Genomic DNA, 24,806 nt, shown 5'->3' on the forward strand with positions numbered 1-24,806 from the left:
CCTACATGAGTCAGGAGGCCTAGATTCAAGTCCCACTTGCTTCATGTCCCATCCCCTCTGAGCAAGTTGATTAGACAGTATCCAAATATTGAGTTGTGTGAGAGATGGACGCAGGTGTGGAAGACACTACTATGTTCATTGACTTAGGAAAGGTAAGGAAAGTTAGGGATAGGGCATTAGTTATCCATGGAGAAGGTTTTGTACGTTGAGGACTGCTTTGATGATGGCAGAAAGGAAGCTGGAAGGCACTCTCTGAGAAAGAATGGTAAACTTTATCTCTTGACATAGGAACCAGGAATAGAAGCTGTGTGGACACAGTTTAATAGTAAGTGGGTCAAGGGTGTAGCAAGTGTGGCTTCATGAATAAGATGTGCTGGGAAAGAGCACAAAGTAGAATGAACTAAGAGAAATAAGTTCAGGGCGAAGGCAGTGACAATCATTGAGGGAAACTTGGCTCAGTGAGCTAGGGCAACGAAATAATTAGCAGCTGATAAGTTGGTCTCAAATTGGTAACAACAGAGTCCACAACCACCTTCACATTGGTGATGTTGGAGGAAGGAAGCGGGCTTTAAGAAGTAGAGAAAAAAAAAAGGATACTTATTTTAGGTTTTAGGTTGACTCTTGCATACTGTGCAATGTTGGCAGGTGAGAACGGGATCTGGTGATGCTTTGTATGGTCTAGCCAATTCGATGGCTAAACTAGATGTGTTGAAATGAATTGGAAGGGTGTTTATTGAGATGGACATTGGAAGTAGAGAGGATGAAGGGGATTGTGGATGGAGAACAGCACAAAGTGTGATCAGCAATGGCTGGACCCATGATTAAAACTGAGAGAAGCAAGGCCAGGGTCAGGAATGTGGCTATGAGTAATAAGGAAGCTGGAATGGAGGGAGAAAGGAGGGTAACAACTTGAGAGAGAACTTGGTGAATTGAAATAGAAGTTGAAACCACTGAGGATAAGAAGTAACTTGGTGCTGAGGCTGTGGGAAGAAGACAGTGCGCATTTCCGATGAGAAAATATTTATGGTGCTTGATCTATTCATTGTGTTCTGTAATGTGTTACTGATGCAGATCTTCTGGGTGAACCTCAAGAGTTAAGTGTTGGCGGCAATACAAATTACTTGGTTAGAGCCAGTGCATAAGATGGCTGTTTTGATTCGATTTCTCATTCATTCTCGCTGTTCTGCCTTCTGTTGCAGCTGGTACTACTATCATTCAACTTTGAAGGCCTTGGGTTAATGTTCATTCCTCACATTTGCTGCTGCAGCTATCCTATTTGTGTTCTTTTTGTTCAATGAAAAATGGCAGTGCTGAATATGCGTATAAATTAATTTAGTAACTAGTACTCCAAGGGCCACTCCGACTGGGATAGCAAATGCAAATAATTGTGCACTTTTCAAAGTACCAGTTGAAATAGCACTTTTTCAAATGTACTTGTGCCCATATTTTGAAACAAGTGTATTAGGAGAAATTTTCTTGTAGAAAGAAAAATATTTTGTTTAGCACCTGTAAGGTGTACGCTTTTACTGAGATTTAATCTTGGTTAGAACATCATTTGATTTTAGCTAACTATTGTATCTATGCTTTTACTATGGTCAATTAAAAATGCCTCAAGACATTGGATATTATTTAAAAAAAAACAGATGTAAGCACTGAAATGCACAACTAATTTCTCAAACTGTAAACAATGGGGCTAATGTCTTCCCTGTGGAGTTATAAATGAAGCCAGTTTGTGAAATTGATTCCATATGTTAAGCAATGAAATCTGTAGGTCTTAGTGAACAGTATGATTTGCCTTGCAATGCAGATGTAATTAGCTATAAGGAAATGCTTCTCAGTTGGATAAGAAATTGTGTAATTCCTACAGTTGAACTTGGGATCAAAGATGTTTGCTTTTAAATTTTTGTTTTAGCACCAACATGTATCTTTCAAATTTTGATTTTAGGCCATTCGCATTTTGGTACAAGAACGATTAAGCCCGGAGGCCATTGCAAAAGCAAACCGATCAAAGGAGGTAAACAATGTTTTCTAAAACCGTTTGAGATGTAAATTATCAGTACATTGTTCTCTTTCAGACTTCAATTAGTATTGTTGTTACAATTGAATAAAATATGAAATTCTGTGAATCTTTTATTACTCAAGTCTGGCTTGACATTTAAGGAGAAGGATTGATGGTTTAAAATAGACTGAAAAGAAAGGATGTAACTCAGTACAAAGATCAAGCCAGAAAAGCAGTGTTTGAGCTGGCCAAATCGGTTTTCTTGTGAATACGTTTGTTAATAGATATATATGCATGTTACCACATACTAGCAAGTCGTAGCAGGTCAAAGCCAGATCTAATATGTTAGAAGCATGGTTAGCCTTCGATGATGGAACATGATAGGTTTTATAGCTTTCAAAAATTTTGTGCTGCCCTGTAAAGAAAGCATATTATATGTATTTGCCTGGAATACTCAAGATATGAAGAAAATAAATTAATTGATATGCAATAAAATTTCCACAAAGTTTGTCCGCCTTTGAAATATGTTGTATATATAAAATGAATGAAATGACAAGGTTCACTAGAGACCATCTCATCAAAATAAAAAAGTCAACCTGCTAAATGAAAAGAGCAGGAATATCTGCAGAAAAGGCTGTATATGGGGGTCTTTAATAAACTTGGATACACCTCATTGCTAAATTTGCCTAGCAGAAATTTACTCTGGTCAAGTTACTATGAATGACTCATCCATATAGTGTATCTTGTTACAATTGCCAGACATAAACCTCTCAAAGTTCTCCGGTCAGAGTGAAGGAAGAACAGCAATAATGGACCTATGCTTTTCTGATTAGAGGAAATTTCTTTTTGTGCTTTCTTCGCGCTTTACCAAATTTTTGCAGATTATTCTACTTTGTCCCATATGGTACCAGCTCATTCAACTTTTATTCATATCTATCAAACAAAGCAGACAAATCTGTGGGGTGGCTCAGTGGGTTAGCATTGCTGCCTCTCAACGCAAGGGACCTTGGTTCAATTCCACCTATTTTCAATCAACCTTTTCAGAAATAATATTGCACACCTCCAGAGCAGGTGGGACTTGAACCTGAGCTTCCTGGTTCAGGGGTAAAGACGCTCTCACTGGAGCAAGTGTGTTAACAGATGATGAACCGCGGTGGGCAGATGGTGCTAGAATACAGATCAGCAATGATGTAATGTAGTGGCAAAACAGGCTCAGGGCTGAGTGACAGCCGTGTTTGTAAATCAACAATACCATCATAAATCTATTACGTCCATTTCATTGACCCAGTGCTAAAGATACTCTAGACCTTTTTTTTTGAAATATGTGCAACTTTCAACTCCCCCTCAACTTTCTCAAGAGATATTTGTGTCCATGCTGTACGTAGTAACATTTTAAAGATTTTTTTTTACAGCCGGTTGTGATCTGTTATTGACACACCTCTGAAGCAAGTGGGTCTAAAATCCTTCTAGCTCAGAGGTAGGGACACTGCCATTCTGCCACAAGAGACCTCCATTTGCAGAGGATACTCTTACTAGGAAACCCTTACTCTGTTGTTAAATGGCATTTTTTGGGTGTTTTGTATATTGCAATTTATTAATCACTAATAATTGATAAAATCTGGTCTCTGATTTCCACTGATTTGCTTCTAATTAGTGTTGATTTAAAACATTGATATTTGTGCCAAGGGGAGAAAATGCATGGAACTAGGATTGAGCAGAGAGCCCACCTGGTAATAGAATGATTTCAGTCCTATTAAACTGACTGCCTCTACATACGTACTATAGGATTCTCATGGGTAACAGTAGCTTATTCATAGTAATGTATTTAAACTCCTCAGGATTGATACCGTATGCTGAACCGCCAGTAAAAACATTTTGTGTCCAAAGATGCCAAGGATGCATCCTGGTCAATGTTAGACAATAGTGTTCTCAAACCCTCTCAGTTGATAACTATTCTCCTAGCCCAATTAAGATTGTGCTACCTTCCTGTCCCCTAATTTGTGTAATATTATTCCTCTTTAGTACCACCCCAAAAAACGTTTCCACCTTTTTCTATCTCCCAAACCAGGTTACTTTTTCCCTTTCCCTCTCTTCAAAATCAACTCCATTTATTTAACCCTTTTATGATTATCAGTGTCCTGTTTGGGATCTTAATTTCTTTGATCCAATCTGAATCTAATGGCTAATGTAGTGGAACAGTTTCCCACCTGCTTTCGTTGCTATATCTATTGTTCTTGAGTTCCTGCCTATGCTGTAGAAAGCCACATCCTAGACATTAGCACTGGAAACTATATAGTGAACAGGCAGAAACCTGTCCTTATGCAATAACCACTTGATGAGAGGAACTGGTGAAGAACAGAGTGGCCCTAGCTGTGCAGACTTTTGTCAGCAAATGCATACCAGATTCCCAAACATTCATTGTCAGCATGAAGCACTGCCAGCTGGCATGTTGCCAACTATTTTTCTGCCCTGTGGGTTAGTCTGTGCTCTCAGATTAATTATCCTCAAATGTTAACTTGTATGTTTAAGAATCAACTCTGCTCTGAACATTTAAGTTTAAAATGACTATATCATACCAATAGTTTAAAGACTCTTTTTAACTGCTCATAGTTAATTAATGCTGTGTAGAATATTTATTTCTAATGAAGGATTAGGAAAGTGTTGATCCATTGCTCTGCCCAGCCAACCATAAGTGAAGCAAGGAATCGATTCAGTTCTACCGGATGGCTGTGGTTCAGTCATACAATTTTTGCTAATACAATACAGCATAGGAACACTTCTTTTGGCCCACTAAGCCTGTGCTGATAAACAATTCTATTTATTTTTCAGGGCTTAACTGTATCTCTAGAAAAACATCTACTTGGTTTTGATACTGGAGGTAAGTAGAATGACATTGAAATATAAAATTTATAACCTCTGATTTAACTGCATGCTGTAATTCCCATATGTAAATACCATTAACGCAGAGGAAGGCTATGTAGCTCATCACAGTGTTAGCTTGCTAATCCCATTCCCCAATTCTATCCCTGTAGCTCTACAAATATTTTTTTTAATTTTGCATGCCCACCATGCTTTTAAATTAATTGTCTTTCCTTCCACACTCTTAAATCCCTCTTAACCAGATATATGTACTTTGAATAAAAATTTTGTTTTTAAGTACTTTGCAAATGTGTTTATGTTTTACATACTGATATAGGTTTCAGCATGGCACTCCATACTTCCTAGTGGCTGAGGATTCATTGAAACCTCTGTTCCCCATAGAACCCCTCATTACCTCTCGTAATCAATATAATAATTTTACCTTCCCTTGTACATACGGGCTCTCTCACCCTGCGCATACACTTGCATTTAGTCCCTCAGCAGCTGAGCCTTAGGATACACTATTTCTTGCACCCCTCAACTGAGACTTGAACCTTTGTGTATTTTGAATCCTTCTAGCTTGCATTACCATTTCATTTCTAATTGAAAAAAATTATTTAAGTTTTCTACTCCAGTTTAGTTCTACAAAATAATGGATTATTAAGAGACATTGATTTCGTTGCTTTTTAAAGGTGGCATAGGACTTCGTTTTTGAAAATGTATAATGGGAACTTTTAAAAACCAAATGTATATATGGAAACCAAATTACTAGCATTGTACAGTCTTTCTACAACACAATTCATGCCATGTCCCATTGCTTGAATTTAAAAATCCAAAATGCATTATAACATTGCTTGAAAAGTGAATAATCACAATTTCAATGTTTCCATCCATCGTGATTTTATAATTTGTGTGTGTATAAAATTCAAAATTCTAAATAAATGCTTGTCTATTTTGCCGAATCTTGTTACTAGGTTATTACAGAATTTATTCCGTCTCGTTATTTTAATTTCTGGTTTCTACATTGACCAATGCTTTAAAAGGAGAAAGTGAGAACTGCAGATGCTGGAGATCAGAGCTGAAAATGTGTTGCTGGAAAAGTGCAGCAGGTCAGGCAGCATCCAAGGAACAGGAGAATCGACGTTTCGGGCATCAGCCCTTCTTCAGGAAGGCTGATGCCCGAAACGTCGATTCTCCTGTTCCTCGGATGCTGCCTGACCTGTTGCGCTTTTCCAGCAACACATTTTCAGCAATGCTTTAAAAGATCAGGAATTATTTGACGTTGAATCTCTCCGACTTTTTCAATCAACACTGATGTTTAATGTTTCTGTGAGCAGTAATCGAAATGCCACATGTTTATCCTTTTTCCTTATTTTTCCCACTCATTCAACCACCAGTTTAACATATTAAAATTTAGTGTGGTCTCAAGTTATGTAAATACACTTTTTCCAAAGGCTTACTAGCTGTACATTTTTTTAAAAAGTCTCCTCTACTGTAAGTATTTTTAACATTCAATCTTCCATCCTAGCGAGAACCTACATTTTTTTTAAGGAAACCTAAAAACAGGCTCGGAGTAGAAATAGGCCATGTGGCCCTCCAAGCTTGCTACATCATTTAGTTAAGGTTCATCGCTGATTTGTCTGAATTGCATGTTCACATCTACCCCACTGCCTTTAATTTTTGTCAAACAAGAATATGTCTATCTCTGCCTTAGAAATATTTGATGACTTTCTTTGGCAGTGGGGTCTGAGGCAGTGTGTTCTAAGATCTCTTCACCCTTGAAAATTTATCCTCCCCTCTATACTGAAAACTGTCCCCTGAAGAGGAAATATCCTTTCCACATTGCTGCCAGACCACTCGGGATCTCAGTCTTCAATGAAGTGACTTCTAACCTTTCTAAACTATAATGCAAGCAAGTCCAGCCTGTGCAGTCTTCTCTAATGAGACTGTCCAATTATTCCAGGTATCCATCTAGTAAACCTCAGAATTGTTTCAAATTATTGGCAACCCCCTTCAAACAGGGGGACCGAAGCCAAACGTAGTATTCAAGATGTAGTCTCGCCCTATATAAATGAAGGATAGCATTCTTACTCTTCAGAAGGATCGCATTCCATTCTGCAGTAGTTCTCCATTTAAATAATAGTGTTTTTATATTCTTCCTGCCAAAGTGTATAACTTCATAATTTCCCACATTTTACTTCATCTGTCAGATTTAGTGTCTGCTCAATCTTATGTTGGTCTGATTTTGCTTCCCATGTAATGTAAAGGGTTTGATTTATATATTTGAACATTTGAGTTTAGATTTTTGAATTTGAACTAGTGACATGGGTTTTCTGTGTTGAAGGAGTTTAATATTGATTAACCTCTGTAGCCATGGTGATTTATTTTTTAAATGTTGAGAGAAAGACTTTCTGAATATAACTGGTCTGGTTTGCTATGTTCATTTGTAAATCTTTTCCCAATGTAAACAGTTGTGCATTAGGCTTAGTTTGAGAGGTCAGGGACTTGTTTCCTTTTGATTAGGGATGAATTAATAGCTTGGGGAAATTCTTTTATTGTTTCAATTTAGGCAGTCATGGCTTAAGGTGGATGTGGAAAGCAATTGTTCCTGAGAAAGGGAGAAGATAGTTAGAACTGTTAAAGAATAGATTGTAATGAGTTAGCAACAGTACAGACCAGTTTGGTTAAAATCCTGAAGGTGTTATTTGAAGATGAGATGGTTAAACTTAGTTCTATGAAGGTTCTAGGAAAAGGCTATCAGATTTCTAAGACTAGGAATTGAAGCCATAGATAAGTTAAACCATATGTGGGACAGAGAAGGGAATTCTGAGTTCTGAAAGCCTCAATGGGATTGTATTTTTACTGTTTTGAAACCTTTAAATATGTTTTATGTGAATTGTTTGGTTTATTCTAATTTAGCTTCATTTCTTTTGTGTAATAAATTGTTTTTGATTGTTAAAACCAAATCTGCGATATTGTGTGCTTCTGTTTCAGTGTAAGCACATGTTAAAGACCATAAGACATAGGAGCGGAAGTTAGGCCATTCGGCCCATCGAGTCCACTCCGCCATTCAATCGTGGCTGATGGTCATTTCAACTCCACTTACCCTCATTCTCCCCCTGGCCCTTAATTCCTTGTGACATCAAGAATTTATCAATTTCTGCCTTGAAGACATTTAGCGTCCCAGCCTCCACTGCACTCTGTGGCAATGAATTCCACAGGCCTACCACTCTCTGGCTGAAGAAATGTCTCCGCATTTCTCTTCTGAATTTGCCCCCTCTAATTCTAAGGCTGTGTCCATGGGTCCTAGTCTCCTCGCCTAACGGAAACAATTTCCTAGCGTCCACCCTTTCCAAGCCATGTATTATCTTGTAAGTTTATATTAGATCTCCCCTTAATCTTCTAAACTCCAATGAATACAATCCCAGGATTCTCAGCCGTTCCTCATATATTAGACCTACCATACATGGATCATCCATGTGAATCTCCGCTGGACACGCTCCAGTGTCAGTATATCCTTCCTGAGGTGTGGGGACCAAAACTGGACACAGTACTCCAAATGGAGCCTAATCAGAGCTTTATAAAGTCTCAGTGGCACACCAGTGCTTTTATATTCCAACCCTCTTGAGATAATTGACAACATTGCTTTGGCTTTCTTAATCACGGACTCCACCTGCATGTTTACCTTTTGAGAATCCTCAACTAGCACTCCCAGATCCCTCTGTACTTTGGCTTTACGAATTTTCTCACCGTTTAGAAAGTAGTCCATGCTTGTATTCTTTTTTCCAAAGTGCAAGTTTTCAATTTGGGATCTGTCTTTATGTACATGGAAGAATGCAGCAAGGGCTCCCATACCTTTATGTAAGAGTCATATCAATTTTTCAACATTATTTAATTCTCATGCCTTCAGGTAGCTACAAGGTCATAAACGTATAATTTACTTTAGTGTAAAATGTACTGCCTTTTACGTTATACATCTGCATTTATCCTTTGAAGAAACTGATTCTAATTGGTCAGGTCCACATACTCTGAGGAATTTAAACCCTGGGATTAGTTGGTTGAACTTGCTATGTTAGTAATTTGATCCCATTTTGTAACAGTTACATCTGTTCCAGTTGTTTAACTTGACTTTTAAATTGCTTAATTCCATTGCTGGTGAATTTGCCAGATTTTCATGATATTAGAAATAACTATAATTGAATTGGTTTGAACAGATGCCACCTTGAATGAAGCTGCAAGAGTCCTCCGGTTGCTGCATATAGAGGAACTACGAGATCTTCAGACCAAGATTAATGAAGCTATTGTAGCCGTTCAGTCAATAATAGCTGATCCCAAAACTGATCACAGACTGGGGAAGGTTGGAAGATGATTAAAAGGTAGAAATAGTTGGGACTTTGCACTGTTTGTAATCTGTATTTTGAAACTCAGAAATTGACAAAAGGAAATAACTTTTGATCCCACATGGTTAAATAGTCTTATTGGCAAACTGTTCACGGAAGTGGAATAAATACTAAAACTTGAGAAATTACAAAATTTGTTTCTTGAATTTTATTGTTAAATTGGAACAAAGTTACAACAGTGTGGTTACAAGAGTTTTGTCAAGTTAAACACATTCCAGGTAATGTACATGCTTCACAATAGGAAATAGCAAAAAGTACAAAATTTAACTGTTCAAGTTGTTATAATTATTGTTTGTGCAAGAAAAAAGTTTGCATGGAGAAAGCACTACAATGTATGATGTAAAATGAAACATTCAAAACAAGTTTGAGAGCAGGTTCATTTATTAAATGTTTGTTGATAGTAAAACCACAAGACCTTGTACTAATCAATATTTGTTAAATATTTTAGTGAATATTATAATTGGAAAAGCTGAATAATTTATAATATTTTCTGTAGTAACCTGCAGTGAATCCTAGTTCGAGCCAATTGAAAATGATAATGGTTATGGAAATGGCAGTTTTGCTGTCTCCACCTGGAAAAGCAGGTTAGAAATAAAAACAGGATTATTTTTAAAATGTTTAGTATTTGAAAAGCATGATAGAATCACAAACTCTGTACTGTGGATTAATTTATGAAACAATTGAAGGGTCAGATTTTTTTTTTTTAATACTTGTCTGCCAGTTCTTATTCAACTATTTAAACAGAAGAGGTGTTATACCAAATTACCGAATACTAGTTAAATATTTTTGTGGCTTCAGTTTTTTGTCATGCTTTAAGAGTATTCAATAGCATTAGACACTTTGTAAACACTTTTTTGTGTAACTGTAATATAAGATCAATAGTGCAGATCGGTGTCAGATTTTGCAAACAATGTCTACTCCCAGACAATTTCAGCAATTTTAAAGCATGATTAAAGTGTTTAAGGGATATAAATATTCCTTTATATTGTTTATTACCAATTCCTGGCTCGACAAAAGATTGAAGCTATCAACACTAACCAAAATTATGGAGTAAATGGGAGAGCTACTTCTGGAATCTTCACACATGCAATAAAACATCAAAGTCAGGAAATTCCTATTTGATTTGCCTTGCTGTCACTGCATCTCTCCGATACACTAATGAAACACAATGAAGTGTATGAAGTTGTAGTGCTTGCCCAATAGGCTGAAAAATGTTGACTGAATTTAATATAATTTGCACTACCTAGTTTGTATTTTGTGCCTCATTAGGTGTTCTTCCATCTTTTGGAAGAGACAAGCTGTTGCTTGTCTTGCTTTTATAGCTATTGATCTCTTGGAGAGGGGTGCTACGTTGGTTTAACTACCTATAATTGTAAATTGATGTGCAGAAGTCCACTAAAAGTCTGGACAGCTTCAGTGTGATAAAGCTGGGTGAGCACTGTTCTTGCAATGACTAAATGTTACTTGGCAGAATACCTTTGTGATAAAATGTCAAATCTAGAATTCTGAATTGTTTAATAAGAATCAATTCCACATTACAAAGAGTGCCTTGATTATTTTAGAAGATACTATTATTAAACTTCAACCCCCCCCAAAAAAAATGTTTTAATAGCATTGTAGTTATTTTTAAAGCAATATTAAATACATAATTGCTATATTGTTCAGTACCGAGATTCTTCCTAATCTAGTTTGGAAGCCTGTTGTAAAATACTGTCATAATTTCTTGATGAGGAAAACAACTGGGTTATCCAGAGGTATTTCTTCCTGCCACACATGGCTTTGTTTGGTGCCCAGATCTAGGAAATGCTGCACGTCTGAAGTCCAGTTTGTGAACTGTTGTTTACTATTGTGTTACTGTAACTGAGCTCATCACCATCATGACTAGGTACCTTTTATGTAAGTCACTAATATTTACTTGTAACAGGAATACTGCAACAGAACAATATGCAGAATAAATTTACGTGAGGCAAAACTCCACATTGGCATCGTCAGCACTGAACCAGTTGACTGCTAAATAGGCTATTTAAAAAGCACTCTCGTATTTAGGAAATGATTGCAAAGTAAGTCAATGTGTAAACACATTGGTGTGCCATCTTTAAGGAAAAAGCATGTTTAATTTTGAGGTTGTTTTACAATATTCATGATGTCCAATGATTTTTTAAATTTGTAGTTTGGCAATTTTTATTGCTGTTGAAAAGTAAGCTCAGATCAGATATGATTTAATACGAGTAATATTGCAATAGTCTGACATGTCCACTGACATTTTGGGTTTTGCTTGTAATATGTATCATACACCTGAATGTCTTGGGCTAGTCATAAATGATGTTGAGCAGATGTTGCTTTACTGATGATACACAGGCATTTTACAATAAGAAAATTAGTATTGCTATACTTTTGTTCCAGACTAAATCATCTTCTGTATCAGTCTTTGGTTCAACTTGTAACATCGCTTTCTGGTTAAAACCGTTTTGGTTAGAGAAATATTTTCAGTCTAAACAGGAACTAATTTTATTTTGTTGGACTATGGTACATTCATATCTGATTCTTCTATGTAGCTTGTCAAGGGTAACAATTGCAACAATATCTGACTGAATAACTGAATCTTGTTAAGTTTTAGACATCAATTCAGGATGTCAAATCTGAAAATCACAATTGTTTACAGTTGTTTGAAGCTGACTGTTAAATACTTCTGAAATAAGTGCAGTAACTTCTAGATGATAAAGAAATTGAAACATTTTGCCAGCCTTTCGGAAAAGAATTCAGCCAGTCCCCAGGTTGTGAACGGGTTCCGTTCTGGAATCTGCTCACAAGTCGATTTGTATGCAAGTTGGAATGCCTTGCAGGACAGAGTAAAGCAGCTGTTCATAAGTACAGGAAATGTTTGTATGGTGCTGTATCACCTTCTGTTAAATCATCTCTGGAGTATTTTATTTCATAGTTTGTGCTTTTTCTTCACTGCATCATATACTTGATATGTGCCCATCACACAACTATTTATGCTTGTGTTCTTTAAATTTCAGAATAAGCGACCAGGTATTGACCATGTATTCATACCGGTCACTGAGTCCACTAAAAACAAAAAGGCAGCACAGTAGTGTGTTCTTGAAAATCATGAGGTATGGAAGCTCTCTCAAAAAAAAATATAGTTACCATGTAACATTTTCAGTTCCCTACTAACAATGGGAGGAAAAGTACAGACCAATCCATGCAGCATTGTGCTCCAATAGAGCTCTTCCTCCAGATGTAGTATGCTGAAATACAGTTGTCATTACCAGCACAATCATTATTTGCTTCCTGCCAGGAGAGGAAAAAAGGTAGATTAAATGATACTGTGTAAGTATTCCTCATGGCGATATTAAAACAAATAAAGCTGACTTGTTGAATTTAATTTGTAGCTGTTGATGCTAGTTTAGTTTTTCTTAACTAGCAAAGTATTATTCTTAGTTATCAAATTTATTCTGGTAAATAAAAATTGAAAGAATCGCAGATGCTATCATTTCTGAGGAAGGGTCACGGGACCTGAAATATTAACTGATTTTTTTTTCACTGATGCTGCCAGACTTGCTAGCTTTTCTGGCAGCTTCTGTTTTTATTCATCCTGCTAAAGAAGGGCAGGAATTTAGTTATTCCACATTTCTTTTACTTAAGAATTTTACAAATGAGAATAGAGAAATCCATTATGAAGTCATTGAAAAGTGACCATAGCTTGAACAGAAGATGCAAAATGAAATGAAATTAGATGGGTATAAGTTCAGGATATAAAGGGAATTGCACAATGTCCTGAATGGCCTACTACTATGCTGTAATACTTGTGTGCTTCAGAACATTAAGGACTGACTCAACGAAGTATTTTTTGTCTTAAAGGAATGTACTTTTTCCTTTGAAAAGCAAACATTAATTCTTGAAGTACTGGTCTTGCACATGTATTTTTCACTTTCCACTGTAACAAATTCCCCATCACACACATTTTATAATTAACCTTAAAACCGCTATTTCAGATTGAAATATATCTTTTTCAAACTTAATGGAACATTCTATCATGCTAACAATCACTATTTCCTAAAGATTCTTTTACACACAGTTATTAATTAGTCCTCTCATTGCAATTGCATTAATGTTTGCATAAAAATAGATCTAAATCAGCCAGCACCCTAGTTGGTTTCTTAACATATTGTCCCAGAAAACAGTCTCCTACGTTCAAAGAATTTTTCCTCCATATCATGGACACTCTGTACATTTACACAATCTATAAGTAGATAGAAGTGTCTCTTTATTATTGCATTCCCCTTACTTATATGCATGTCTAATTCTCTGATTTAGATCATGCTCTACATTACCACATTGGTAGTGGTACACTAACCATTAATGGTTAGTGGGCTATAAACCACTTACTCAATGTTTGCTGCTGAAAGATACATTCCAAAAATGAAAACAATTTCAGCTTCCATTTGTGCAGTTGGTTGAAGTATAAGGGTTGGGACACAAGAACTCCCTGCTCCTTTAATTCCATGAAATATTTTAGATCTCTGAGCACAGAAGCTTGTGTTCAATCCTCATTCTGCAATAAGTATTCCTTCTGTACTGCGTATGTGTGTCGTCTTAGAACCCTGTGGTTTGAACCCATAACCTAATGTACTCCATCAACTTAGGTCATCAAGACCCAGCTTTGCAAACTTTGCTTCAAAACTTCTTGCACAAACTACACGCAAGTTCTTATTCAGATAGTGCTGTTTGCGAGCAAAAATAAGAGAGCCCTTAAATACATTAAAGTTTTATTTTCTTTAATTTTAAAATTCTTCGATCTTGAGTATGAGAGGCTGGAGTAAATTAAATAATGTTAATGCTTGATCTGCACCAGCAAACTTTTAAACAAGCAATAGAAAGAGGCTGCAACCTTTTAAGGCACCTTTGGGTAATAGGAATTGCTTTTAGAACAGTGTTTCAGGGAGAGAGTAATATCACAAAGTATACATTTCTTTTCAATTTAGAATTGCTATTCCCTAGCAAGAACTTTCCAATTTTGTATCCTCTTACCATGCGGACAACGAGGGTACGCCACAGTTATTCCGTACAGATGTGATCTTTGATCAGGTAGGTACTCGTCAGTAATTTGGTTACTATCTTTAGATACAACTATAATTCCATCTCTGGAAAAAAAAAGCAATTGAATCATTCAGAAATGCTGAGTCTATGTTTGGAGCAACTAGAAAGAAAAAAGTAAAATAGTGGATAGAAGGAGTAATCTTCAGACATTGATCTAATTACGGGCTTCCAATAAATTATAAATGTTAATCTTTGCTCTGGTGAATCCCTCAATTAGATTTTTATTTGAAGTTGTTCTGATATTTGTTATGTATAACATTCCCTGTTTGTATTTGTTTTATTTTAGTCCTTAAAAAGACTGCCATGTCTTGTTCCCATCTGCCCACCAGTGGGAGCAATCTTTCATTGTTTACCTACAGTAGGATGCCTAGGTCGCTCTGTGTTGGCAGCTCCACTCCCCATTATGACATTGCTCTCGCTTTTGGCTTCCCCAAAATCTACTCTCTACCATACCCATTTCTATTCAATATCTCTGCCCTGCAGTATCCTAAGCGCTCTCCTAGCAGCCCTCCATTTTTACAGTCTGTAACTCCTGAATCACCTTTAAGTGTCCTCATGCATTATTGTGTGTTGGTTTAGGGAGTACTGTTGTAATACTCTTAGGCAGTTCTCCAGCACTGGAAGCAGGAGCTGGAGATTTATGTCCTATTTTGAAGCATGATAACATGAAACTGACAGTCCCAGCAGTGATACAGCAAGAAGGAACACAGGCTATCACAAGTTGTCCAGGGTTTTTAGGGTGGAGGGGGAAATCTGAGACTTCAGGCAAAGGACAGTGAAGGGATGGGGGTGACATCTCGGGAGGCACCCCGATGCATAAAAAGTATTTAAATGAGGGACAGCCCTTCCTTTGAGCCTTTTCCCACTTGGGGTACAAAAAAAATGATTTCCAACTTGCAACTAGCTGCCTATGTCAATATGGTCCGGGTAGTGTATTTTCTTAATCAATAAGCTTGCTAAAACAATCTGTTGACCTTTTGATTATTTAACTGAATATGGCAGGCAGGCTGCCACTTTTGATATCTTGTTAACTCTAATGTATTATGGGAACCGGTCAGCTATAGGTGGGAAGGTAGTAGGCTAGCCATCTGACATACTGTTCTTTATTATTCCCCATACCCAGTGGGGCTGCAAAATGAAGGCCATAGTTACACTTAATAGTTCCATTAAACTTTGCTCCTACCTTCTCCAATCTGTGTAGTAGAAGTGATTTGCATAAGCAACAATACTAAAGGGATAGTTTAGACCACGTTGCACCACCTGTCGTCTTGTACCATCGGAAAACACACATTCCAGATCTTTGGTTCCTTTCATCAATGAAAGCAAGAAGAAAGGTTGTTAGTATTCAACTGTAAATTTCAAAAGTGTATGCTCTTAATTTTTTTTTTGCTTTAATGCCAATTAACTTGATCTTTTAAAATGTTTCCTTAATATAATAATAAAGTATACTAAGCCTGTGAAACATACCAGCATCAGCCCAACATAGTTGTGAGGAAAAAGGGTCAAATGTCAATCCATTTGGCAATCCAATGTCATTTGTAACTAATACCCTTCTGTTAGTTCCATCTACACGAGAAGTCTCAATTTTAGGAGCTTCACGATTCCAGTCTGTCCAGTAAAGGTTGCTGAAGGGAAAGCAGAAGAGCAAGATAATTAATATAAAACAAGGCTGTGTATTTAATTGAAAGACAGTGGGATATTCCATTTACAAAATAGCCTCAACTAGGACAATGTCAACTATCTTAAAAGGAAACAGTTGATAGTCCCAGATTTTTAAAAATTCTCTGAAATTTGCTACTAGTCAAGTGGACATTCAATTTTCTGCTATGTAAATTTTCTCCATTCTATAAACAGTGGAAGCATTTTAGATCTACAGTATATTGTGCCAACATCTGGACAACATGTTGCCATAACACCTAATTCAGATGGTTGTCAGATGTTAGTATTTTGGAAAAACCCTGTTGTTTGGTTTATGACTTGCAAAAGCTATAATCATGTTGTCTACGAGGGCTATGTATGTTTAATTGGTAAGAAAGCATGTCAGATATTTTTAAAAAAAATCATGTTCTGGAAAATTCTGAAGTTGTAAAACTTGATACCTTTATATGAAACCTACCCATTAAGAGAGTCCACTGCAATTGCTCTGGGATTTACCAGATCAGTATCAACAAGAACTCTTCGTTCAGATCCATCCAATTTAGCAACTTCTATCTTATCCAATCCACTGTCAGTCCAGAACATGTTTCTGTGGAGGTAGTCTATGGTTAGTCCTTCAGGACTAATCAGGTCTAAAATTGGAGCAGAAACACAAAAGTGGTGATACAGATGATTCAGCATCCATCTGATAATTTACAACAATAATTGGGCTGTAAAATTGGGTTGGATTTTATACTGTTAGGGTTCTCTTGTTCTCACTTTAAATGTGGTGGGTTCTCTCTCACTCTGGCATATTACACTGTAGCCATTTAATGTTCATTAGGCACTAACTACTTGAGGTGAGGCTTTTACCACTTGTCTTATTGGGAGAGTGGGGGTGGAATATCCCAAGAGCTGCCAGTCAATCTGATGGTCAACAATTCTCTCAAAAACAGCAAAACAAAAAAACAACTTAGTTCCTAACACAGATCACTGCTGGACTGGATGGATAGGTAAATGTGCATGGTGACAGGAAGGAACAGATGAATTTGGTGGTATTTTTGTTAGGATAGGAGGTATTGTGAAGACTTTGGTGTTGAGAGGGGGTTTCCCTGGGCCTGGGGAACACTAAAGGAGGTAACCAGTCTCCTCCAACCACCAGCTGGTGTAGTGAAAGTTACTAGGCTTTCTCCTCTAAGCTAGTTTCTGCTGGAAATGGATGAAATTGTCATGAGGGTGGGAAGAGGCCATTGTGACCAATTAAAGGCCTCAAAAATGCTTGTTAACATTATTTATTTGTCTGTTCAAAATTGTCATAATTATAAAATTTTAAGTATACATCATAACTTTCTTTTCATAATATTTGCCTTGTAAAGACCTGATAAATTTTAGGACCTCTAATAAAGAGCTCACCTGAGTTAATAACTGTTTCTGGCTCAGCACCTGGTTCCAAACTAGCGCGATTAATAGTTCGGCCAGAAACATCAGTCCAGTAAACAATCTTATCCCTGCAGTCGTAATCAATACCAATAACAATTGAGCCCTTAGTGAAAAATAAACCAAAGAAGAGTTAATTGTCTGATAAACAACCATTTGGAAAACTGAAAACAGCAATGAATCAATTTTGGAAAACCTTACAAATCTGTATAACAATTGGAGAAACTCAAACATGAATGCAAGTTTACACATTACCTTATTGGAAAGACCCACAATTTACATAGTTGTGTTGTGGGTATTAAATGTTTAGTTTTTACAAGTATGAAGTTAACTACTTCTGTTATTTATTAATTAGTGCAAAATAGCTGATGCAAAAACATTCCATGACTATTCAAGGAAAGAAAAACTCAAAGTATCAATAAAGGAAATAATAAATTCCTCATTTTAAAAAAAATATAAGTTGCAGCATACCTTGAGTTCCTTTATAATGTTCTAAATTGATTTACAGAATATGACATTGTCAATTGCAAGGTTTGTAGCTCAGGTTGAGGTTTAGGGTGTGGGTTTGCTCGCTGAGCTGTAGGTTTGATATCCAGACGTTTCATTACCTGGCTAGGTAACATCATCAGTGGCGACCTCCAAGTGAAGCAAAGCTGTTGTCTCCTGCTTTCTATTTATATGTTTGTCCTGGATTGGGTTCCTGGGGTTTGTGGTGATGTCATTTCCTGTTTGTTTTCTGAGGGGTTGATAGATGGTATCTAGATCTGTGTTTGTTTATGGTGTTGTGGTTGGAGTGCCAGGCCTGTAGGAATTCTCTGGCATGTCTTTGCTTCGCCTGTCCCAGGATAGATGTGTTGTCCCAATTGAAATGATGGCATTTTTCCTCCGTGTGTAGAGCTACGAGGGAGAGAGGGTAGTGTCTTTTTGTGGCTAGCTGGTGTTCGTGTATCCTGGTGGCTAACTTTCTTCCTGTTTGTCGTATGTAGTGTTTGTGGCAGTCCTTGCATGGAATTTTGTAGATGACGTTGGTTTTGTCTATGGGTTGTACTGGGTCTTTAAGTTTGTTAGTTTTTGTTTGAGTGTTGGTGGGTTTGTGTGCTACTAGGATTCAGAGAGGCTGTCATTTCTGAAACTTCTTTGATGTATGGTTAAGGTGGTTAGGGTTTCTGGCTGTGTTTGGTCCATTTCAGAAATGACAGCCAGACTACTAAGACCCCTCAGTATCCTAGTAGCACACAAACCCACCAACACTCTCAAACAAAAACTAACAAACTTAAAAGACCCAGTACAACTCATGGACAAAACCAACGTCGTCTACAAAATTCCATGCAAGGACTGCTACAAACAGGAATAAAGTTAGCCACCAGGATACATGAACACCAGCTAGCCACAAAAAGACACAACTCTTTCTCCCTCGTAGCCCTACAAACAGAGAAAAAAACCTCACCATTTCGACTGGGACAACACATCTATCCTGGGACAGACTAAGCAAAGACATGCCAGAGAATTCCTAGAGGCCTGGCACTCCAACCACAACGCCATAAACAAACACATAGATGGTATCTAGATCTATCAATCCCTCAGAAAACGAATAGGAAATTACATCACCACAAACCCCAGGAACCCCATCCAGGACAAGCATATAAATAGAAAGCAGGAGACAATCGCTTTGCTTCACTTGGAGGTCTCCGCTGATGATGTTACCTAGCCAGGTAATGAAACGTCTGAATATCAAACCTACAGCTCAGCGAGCAAACCCAGACACATTATCAATTATTTATTCCAATTTGGTCATGATTTCCAAAATATTAAAATGTCACTGTGCTTGAATAGACAAAAGAACTGGCAGCTTGTTACATAACATACATGTGCAGTAAATAACAGAACTCTGGTTGGAACGAAGGGTCTGTTTCCATGCTGTACATCTCTATGACTCTGATAACTTCATTTCCAGAGCAAGTGTGAACTGATTTAAACTCAAAAATCATAACCCAAAAGGCAAAAAAAGAGGGCAACAATCTGATTTATCAGTCACCTTATAAATGTAAGAATACTTGTTCCACTGGAACTTGTTTAAATTTGACTTACTGGGGGAGTTAGCAGAGGTTCTAATGGTGGGCAATGGATAAATTATGAAGTTTAGTAGGATAGGGTTTGGAGTTCCCAGACATTCTTGACAAATTTCTCCTTTTAAAGGCCCAATATAACATGCCAGTTAAAATCACAATGAGTTCTGGATGTAGGTTTGCTCCCTGAACTGCAAGGTTCGTTTTCAGACGTTTCATCACCATAGTAGGTAACATTATCTTGAGGCTCCAGATGAAACCTCATCCAGAGACTTGCTGATGATGTTATCTAGTATGGTGATGAAATGTCTGAAAATGAAACTTCCAGCAAACCTACATCCAGAATCTCAATCTAGGCTACAAATCTTCCCAAAATAGCTATCCAAGTGAATCCATTTGAAGGTCCTAAACCTCTACTGAATTACAGTAATTAACTCTGATGCAGCAGTGTACCTTCTTTAGTGGCAGAATGATTGCAGTGATAAAGGTGTTTCTCTTTGCCTCAGTACACCTGATGCCCAGATGAACCAGAGTCACAAGGCGTTACTTTGGTCTGTTCAACCGATGTGAGCAGATTAGATTACTTACAGTGTGGAAATAGGCCCTTCGGCCCAACAAGTCCACACCGCCCTGCCGAAGCGCAACCCACCCATACCCCTACATCTACCCCTTACCTAACACTACGAACAATTTAGCATGGCCAATTCACCTGCCCTGCACATCGTTGGATTGTGGGAGGAAACCGGAGCACCCGGAGGAAACCCATGCAGACACGGGGAGAATGTGCAAACTCCACACAGTCAGTCGCCTGAGGCGGGAATTGAACCTGGGTCTCTGGCGCTGTGAGGCAGCAGTGCTAACCACTGTGCCACCGTGCCTCCTGGGCTATCCCTGCAGGAACCAGGGCTTGGACCTTGGTTGTGATTGATTCACAGACCTCTGAACCATCAGTGTCAGCATTGGCTCCATGAGGTAAAATTAAGTGCTCTCAACAAATCAAAGCATGAGAGACAACATTGCTGTGTTCCAACCATGACTACTTGTCAAAAGTAATCAGTAGGAAAACACCTGAGTTCATGAAAGGCACTTTAAAGAAAGGCTTGCATTTATAAACTTGACAGTAAACATCTGTTCAATCCTCCCACTGTACCTACTGTGCTATATTGCTACTGTTCCTCAATTTATCTCATTTGCATAGTGATATTAATGTTTCTGTGGTAATATTTGATTTATATGCATGGGTGCAATTTACTGATACTGGTCCATTTACACTTGCTAAAATATGAAAGTAACCTGATATTTTCCTTTCTCAAATAGTAACATTCTCTGCAGATATTCCAATGGAGAAGCTTATAAAAATAGATACTTTACATGAAGAGTTAACAGGCTCTTGGCTCCCTCTTTGTTTAGCTGAGTACCATTCAGGGGCAGGTACCCAATGTGCTGGCCCTGAGCATATAAAAGGAAGGTACCCGTGCGTGGTGCAGTCACTACAGGAGCTGGAGAAGGCTGTGTAATGGGAGGTGCAACTGTTGGTATACCTGGCAAATTCAACAGAAAACATTCATAAATCACTAGGATGAATTTCAGATCTCTATAAAACTATGATTACAATGCTGTGCATCATTAATAGGCAACTAGAACAATTCTGATTAACTTTTACAATTTGTGACTTTGTACTGTTGCTTTCTATAATGCTGCATGGTTCAACCTTGGTTCAATTTGTAGTACACATTGCCTCTAAATCAAACAGTTATAGGTTCAGAAACCACAACACATTTGCTGATGATCCAGTGCTGGACTGAAGGTGAGGTGCTAAACTGTTTTGGATAAAGCGAAATGGACTATTACCTTACTAATAGATACCATTAGTAGGGTACCATCAGGCAATTTTCGAACAAAGAAAAAGGAGTTCTCCCTGGTCCCCTGTGCAATATGTCTCAACTGAAATTAATAGAGCAGATTTGCCTGCTTATTGCTATTTGTGGGATCTTGCTGTGCACAATTTAACTGCTGCATTTCAGTACCTTATCAATTGCGATAGCAATCTTTAAATAAAAGTATTTTGATTCACTTCAATAATGAAAAGAGCTATACAAATATAATGATAGCTTTACTTGCTAAAAGTTCTCCTGTATGATTTGAACTTCTCATTTTGGAAACTAGACATGAAGTATTTTTACCAACACCACTTTTCCATTATTCCTTTCCTATACCTTAAAATGATCTTTAATTTTCACTTTACAAAGAAAGTCAAATTGAAAGTTCTCACATGCTGGTGGACTGCCGGGTTCAGTTCTAGTTCCTTGAATTTCCCGACCATCTTTATCGACACACCAACAGTAACCACTGTTTCCGTGGCATTGCAAAGGACTAAATTCCCCAAACTCATTACATTCGGGAATGTACTGATCATTAGCTGGTCTGCCACTGTAATGTTCCAGAAGACTCAGTCTCCACCGTTCGCACACAGTTGGTTGTCGCTGTGCGGGTTCTGAAATACATTAATACATTGTAGTTAGTGTAAAATCTTTTGTTGAATGAAACAATTGTTTGAATTCTTTATTGCAATCCAGTTTTATGAATAGGATGCAAACAATAGATTGAAGAAAAAAGAGATTTAACCACAGACCTTAGTGGGGGATACTTAGATATCAGATATATGTTTGATTACATTTAGAAAAGGGGTAAAAGAAATGTAGCAATGCTGGGTTCCAGGGATAAACAAATTTGAGCAAACCACAAGTTTAAAAACAGACTATTCACAACAGTTAAAGAATATATAACCAAACTGAGACATAAAAATTATAGAAGGAATGTAAAAACTAAAAAAAAAGCTGCGGTAAGGGCTTCGTAGGCACATATGAAGAGATACTGTAGCTAAAAAAGACGAGTTGGTGATAAAGGAGGTTATTTTGTATTGAATCTGAGGAAATGACAGAGAAATACTTAGTTACCTTCTCTGTCTTAGAGGTATGTGAAACAGGCTGTTTTGTGGGGGAGGATGTGGAATAATTACCACTAGACCAAAAAAAATTCAAAGAGAGACCGCACTTTAACTTTTCTTAAGTTGGCTAAAAATAGAAAACCAATCAAGCCCAAATGATATATATCACAAAATACGTACGGAAATTATAAAGGAGGTAGCAGAGGATCAACTATAATCTATGAAAATTGTAATTGTGCCAAGACATGCAGTGTTCCAACTGTTAAATACTAGATGAGAAAAGAAATTAATTTTAACGAATGAAGAATAATCTTCAAAATGTGAGATTAAATTATTGATTAGTTTCGAAAGGCATGGGTGACTCTGTAATAATGATAGAGGACAGCTTTAAAAGACAGGCCGTCTCTGTGCCCAGCGTCAGTCTACAGCCAATTCGGTTAACTTCATGTGATGCCAATAAACAGCTGGAGGCAATCAGTATTACAAAGGTCCTGACAACTTTTGACAAAAGTACAGAAAATAGCATCACCCCTCTGGTCAGGTTTTACAGCTACAATGTTGGCATCTATCCACCAATGAGGAAATATTGCCATGGTATGTCTTTTACATAAGCAGAAAAAAATCCAATCTGGCCAATTGCCACCCCATCAGGCTACTCTCGATTATCAGTAAAGTGATGGAAGGAGTCACCAACAGTCCAATCAAACAGTATCTGCTCAGCAATAACCTGCTCAGTTACACTCAATTTGGGTTCTGCCATGGCTACTCAGCTCCTGATCTTTGTTCAAATGTGGACAAAATGATTGACTTAGAGGTAGGTTGAGCATGACTTCCCTTGATGTCAAGGAAGCAGTTTACCTAGTGTGCCATCAAAGAGCTCTATCAAACCCAAAGTGAATTAGGAAAAATCCCCCCCACTGACTGGAGTTATATATATCTCACTGTGCTCTCTGGTCCACTAAAAAATGGCGGTGGAATAGGAAGCTCTAGCCAGAGCTCATCCACTCTGTCCATTCTCCTTTTCTTTTTTTTTTCAATGTTTTTTCCTCCTTCTCTCCTGGCCTCTGACAACGACCACTTCCAGTCTGACTTAGCAGCCTCCCATAGTCACCTTCCTGCCTGGTGTGGCGACCTCTCAGTCTGGCATCCTCTGCCACGCCGGACTGTCTGAAGTGATCTCCCAGCCTCCTGGTGAAGCCCAGCATGGACTGGAGCTAGGGCCTGGTGCGGTCTGAAGGCTAGGTGCCAGTATGGTCTAGGTTGGTAGAAACTTTTATTTCTGCAGTGCCGGACATTTTATTTCTCTATTTTCTGAGATCTTGTAACTAAAGAAGCTGTACTTAAGTACCTTTGGACCTAACATGATACTGTAAGTGGCATCATATAAACTGTTCACTATTTTCATTGAGTATATGTGACAATAAAGCTGGTTCATCATTCACAAAGAACAACCATGGCACAACTACATGTGGTTGACACTGTCTCCTGTCACATGTAATATATCACACTGTTTTAAATAAATCGACCCACAGCATTAATTGCTCCCTGATGCCAATTCATTATTAGACCATTGTCATTAACATGACATAAGACCATAAGACATAGGAGTGGAAGTAAGGCCATTCGGCCCATTGAGTCCACTCCGCCATTCAATCATGGCTGATGCGCATTTCAGCTCCACTTGCCAGCGTTCTCCCCGTAGCCCTTAATTCCTCTAGACAACAAGAACCTATCAATCTTGGCCTTGAAGACATTTAGCGTCCCGGCTTCCACTGCACTCCGTGGCAATGAATTCCACAGGCCCACCACTCTCTGGCTGAAGAAATGTCTCCGCATTTCCGTTCTGAAATGACCCCCTCTAATTCTAAGGCTGTGTCCACGGGTCCTAGTCTCCTCGCCTAACAGAAACAATTTTCTAGCATCCACCTTTTCAAAGCCATGTATTATTTTGTACGTCTCTATTAGATCTCCCCTTAATCTTCTAAACTCCAACGAGTACAATCCCAGTATCCTCAGCCGTTCCTCATATGCTAGACCTGTCATTCCAGGGATCATCCGTGTGAATCTCTGCTGGACACGTTCCAGTGCCAGTATGTCCTTCCTGAGGTGTGGGGTCCAAAACTGGACACAGTACTCCAAATGGGGCCTAACCAGAGCTTTATAAAGTCTTAGTAGTACATCTCTGCTTTTATATTCCAACCCTCTTGAGATAAGAGACAACATTGCATTCGCTTTCTTAATCACAGACTCAACCTGCATGTTTACCTTTAGAGAATCCTCGACTAGCACTCCCAGATCCCTTTGTGCTTTGGCTTTATTAAGTTTCTCACCATTTAGAAAGTAGTCCATGCTTTTATTCT

At 37.9% G+C, this 24,806-nt stretch overlaps 2 protein-coding genes across 4 annotated transcripts in view; one reads left to right on the top strand and one right to left on the bottom strand.

Annotated features, from left to right (window-relative positions):
- The window catches only part of rtraf (RNA transcription, translation and transport factor), a 31,505-nt gene extending 22,114 nt beyond the window's left edge, over nt 1–9,391 (top strand). Inside the window, exons 6-8 of the mRNA XM_072568710.1 lie at nt 1,946–2,014; nt 4,829–4,877; nt 9,073–9,391. Coding sequence (XP_072424811.1) covers nt 1,946–2,014; nt 4,829–4,877; nt 9,073–9,227 — 273 coding nt within the window. The 3' untranslated portion in view covers nt 9,228–9,391. The remainder of the gene's footprint in view (nt 1–1,945; nt 2,015–4,828; nt 4,878–9,072) is intronic.
- Nucleotides 9,392–24,806, bottom strand: part of nid2a (nidogen 2a (osteonidogen)) — a 110,738-nt gene continuing 95,323 nt past the window's right edge. For all 3 annotated transcript variants that reach the window (XM_072568709.1, XM_072568708.1, XM_072568707.1), the window contains 8 exons: nt 21,772–21,993; nt 20,871–21,040; nt 17,410–17,539; nt 16,478–16,649; nt 15,829–15,986; nt 15,545–15,668; nt 14,293–14,405; nt 9,392–12,552 (listed from right to left, as the gene is read on the bottom strand). In XM_072568709.1, coding sequence (XP_072424810.1) covers nt 12,542–12,552; nt 14,293–14,405; nt 15,545–15,668; nt 15,829–15,986; nt 16,478–16,649; nt 17,410–17,539; nt 20,871–21,040; nt 21,772–21,993 — 1,100 coding nt within the window. In that variant the 3' untranslated portion in view covers nt 9,392–12,541. The remainder of the gene's footprint in view (nt 12,553–14,292; nt 14,406–15,544; nt 15,669–15,828; nt 15,987–16,477; nt 16,650–17,409; nt 17,540–20,870; nt 21,041–21,771; nt 21,994–24,806) is intronic.

The sequence above is a fragment of the Chiloscyllium punctatum genome, chromosome 4, assembly GCF_047496795.1.
Source record: "Chiloscyllium punctatum isolate Juve2018m chromosome 4, sChiPun1.3, whole genome shotgun sequence".
NCBI lineage: Eukaryota > Metazoa > Chordata > Chondrichthyes > Orectolobiformes > Hemiscylliidae > Chiloscyllium > Chiloscyllium punctatum.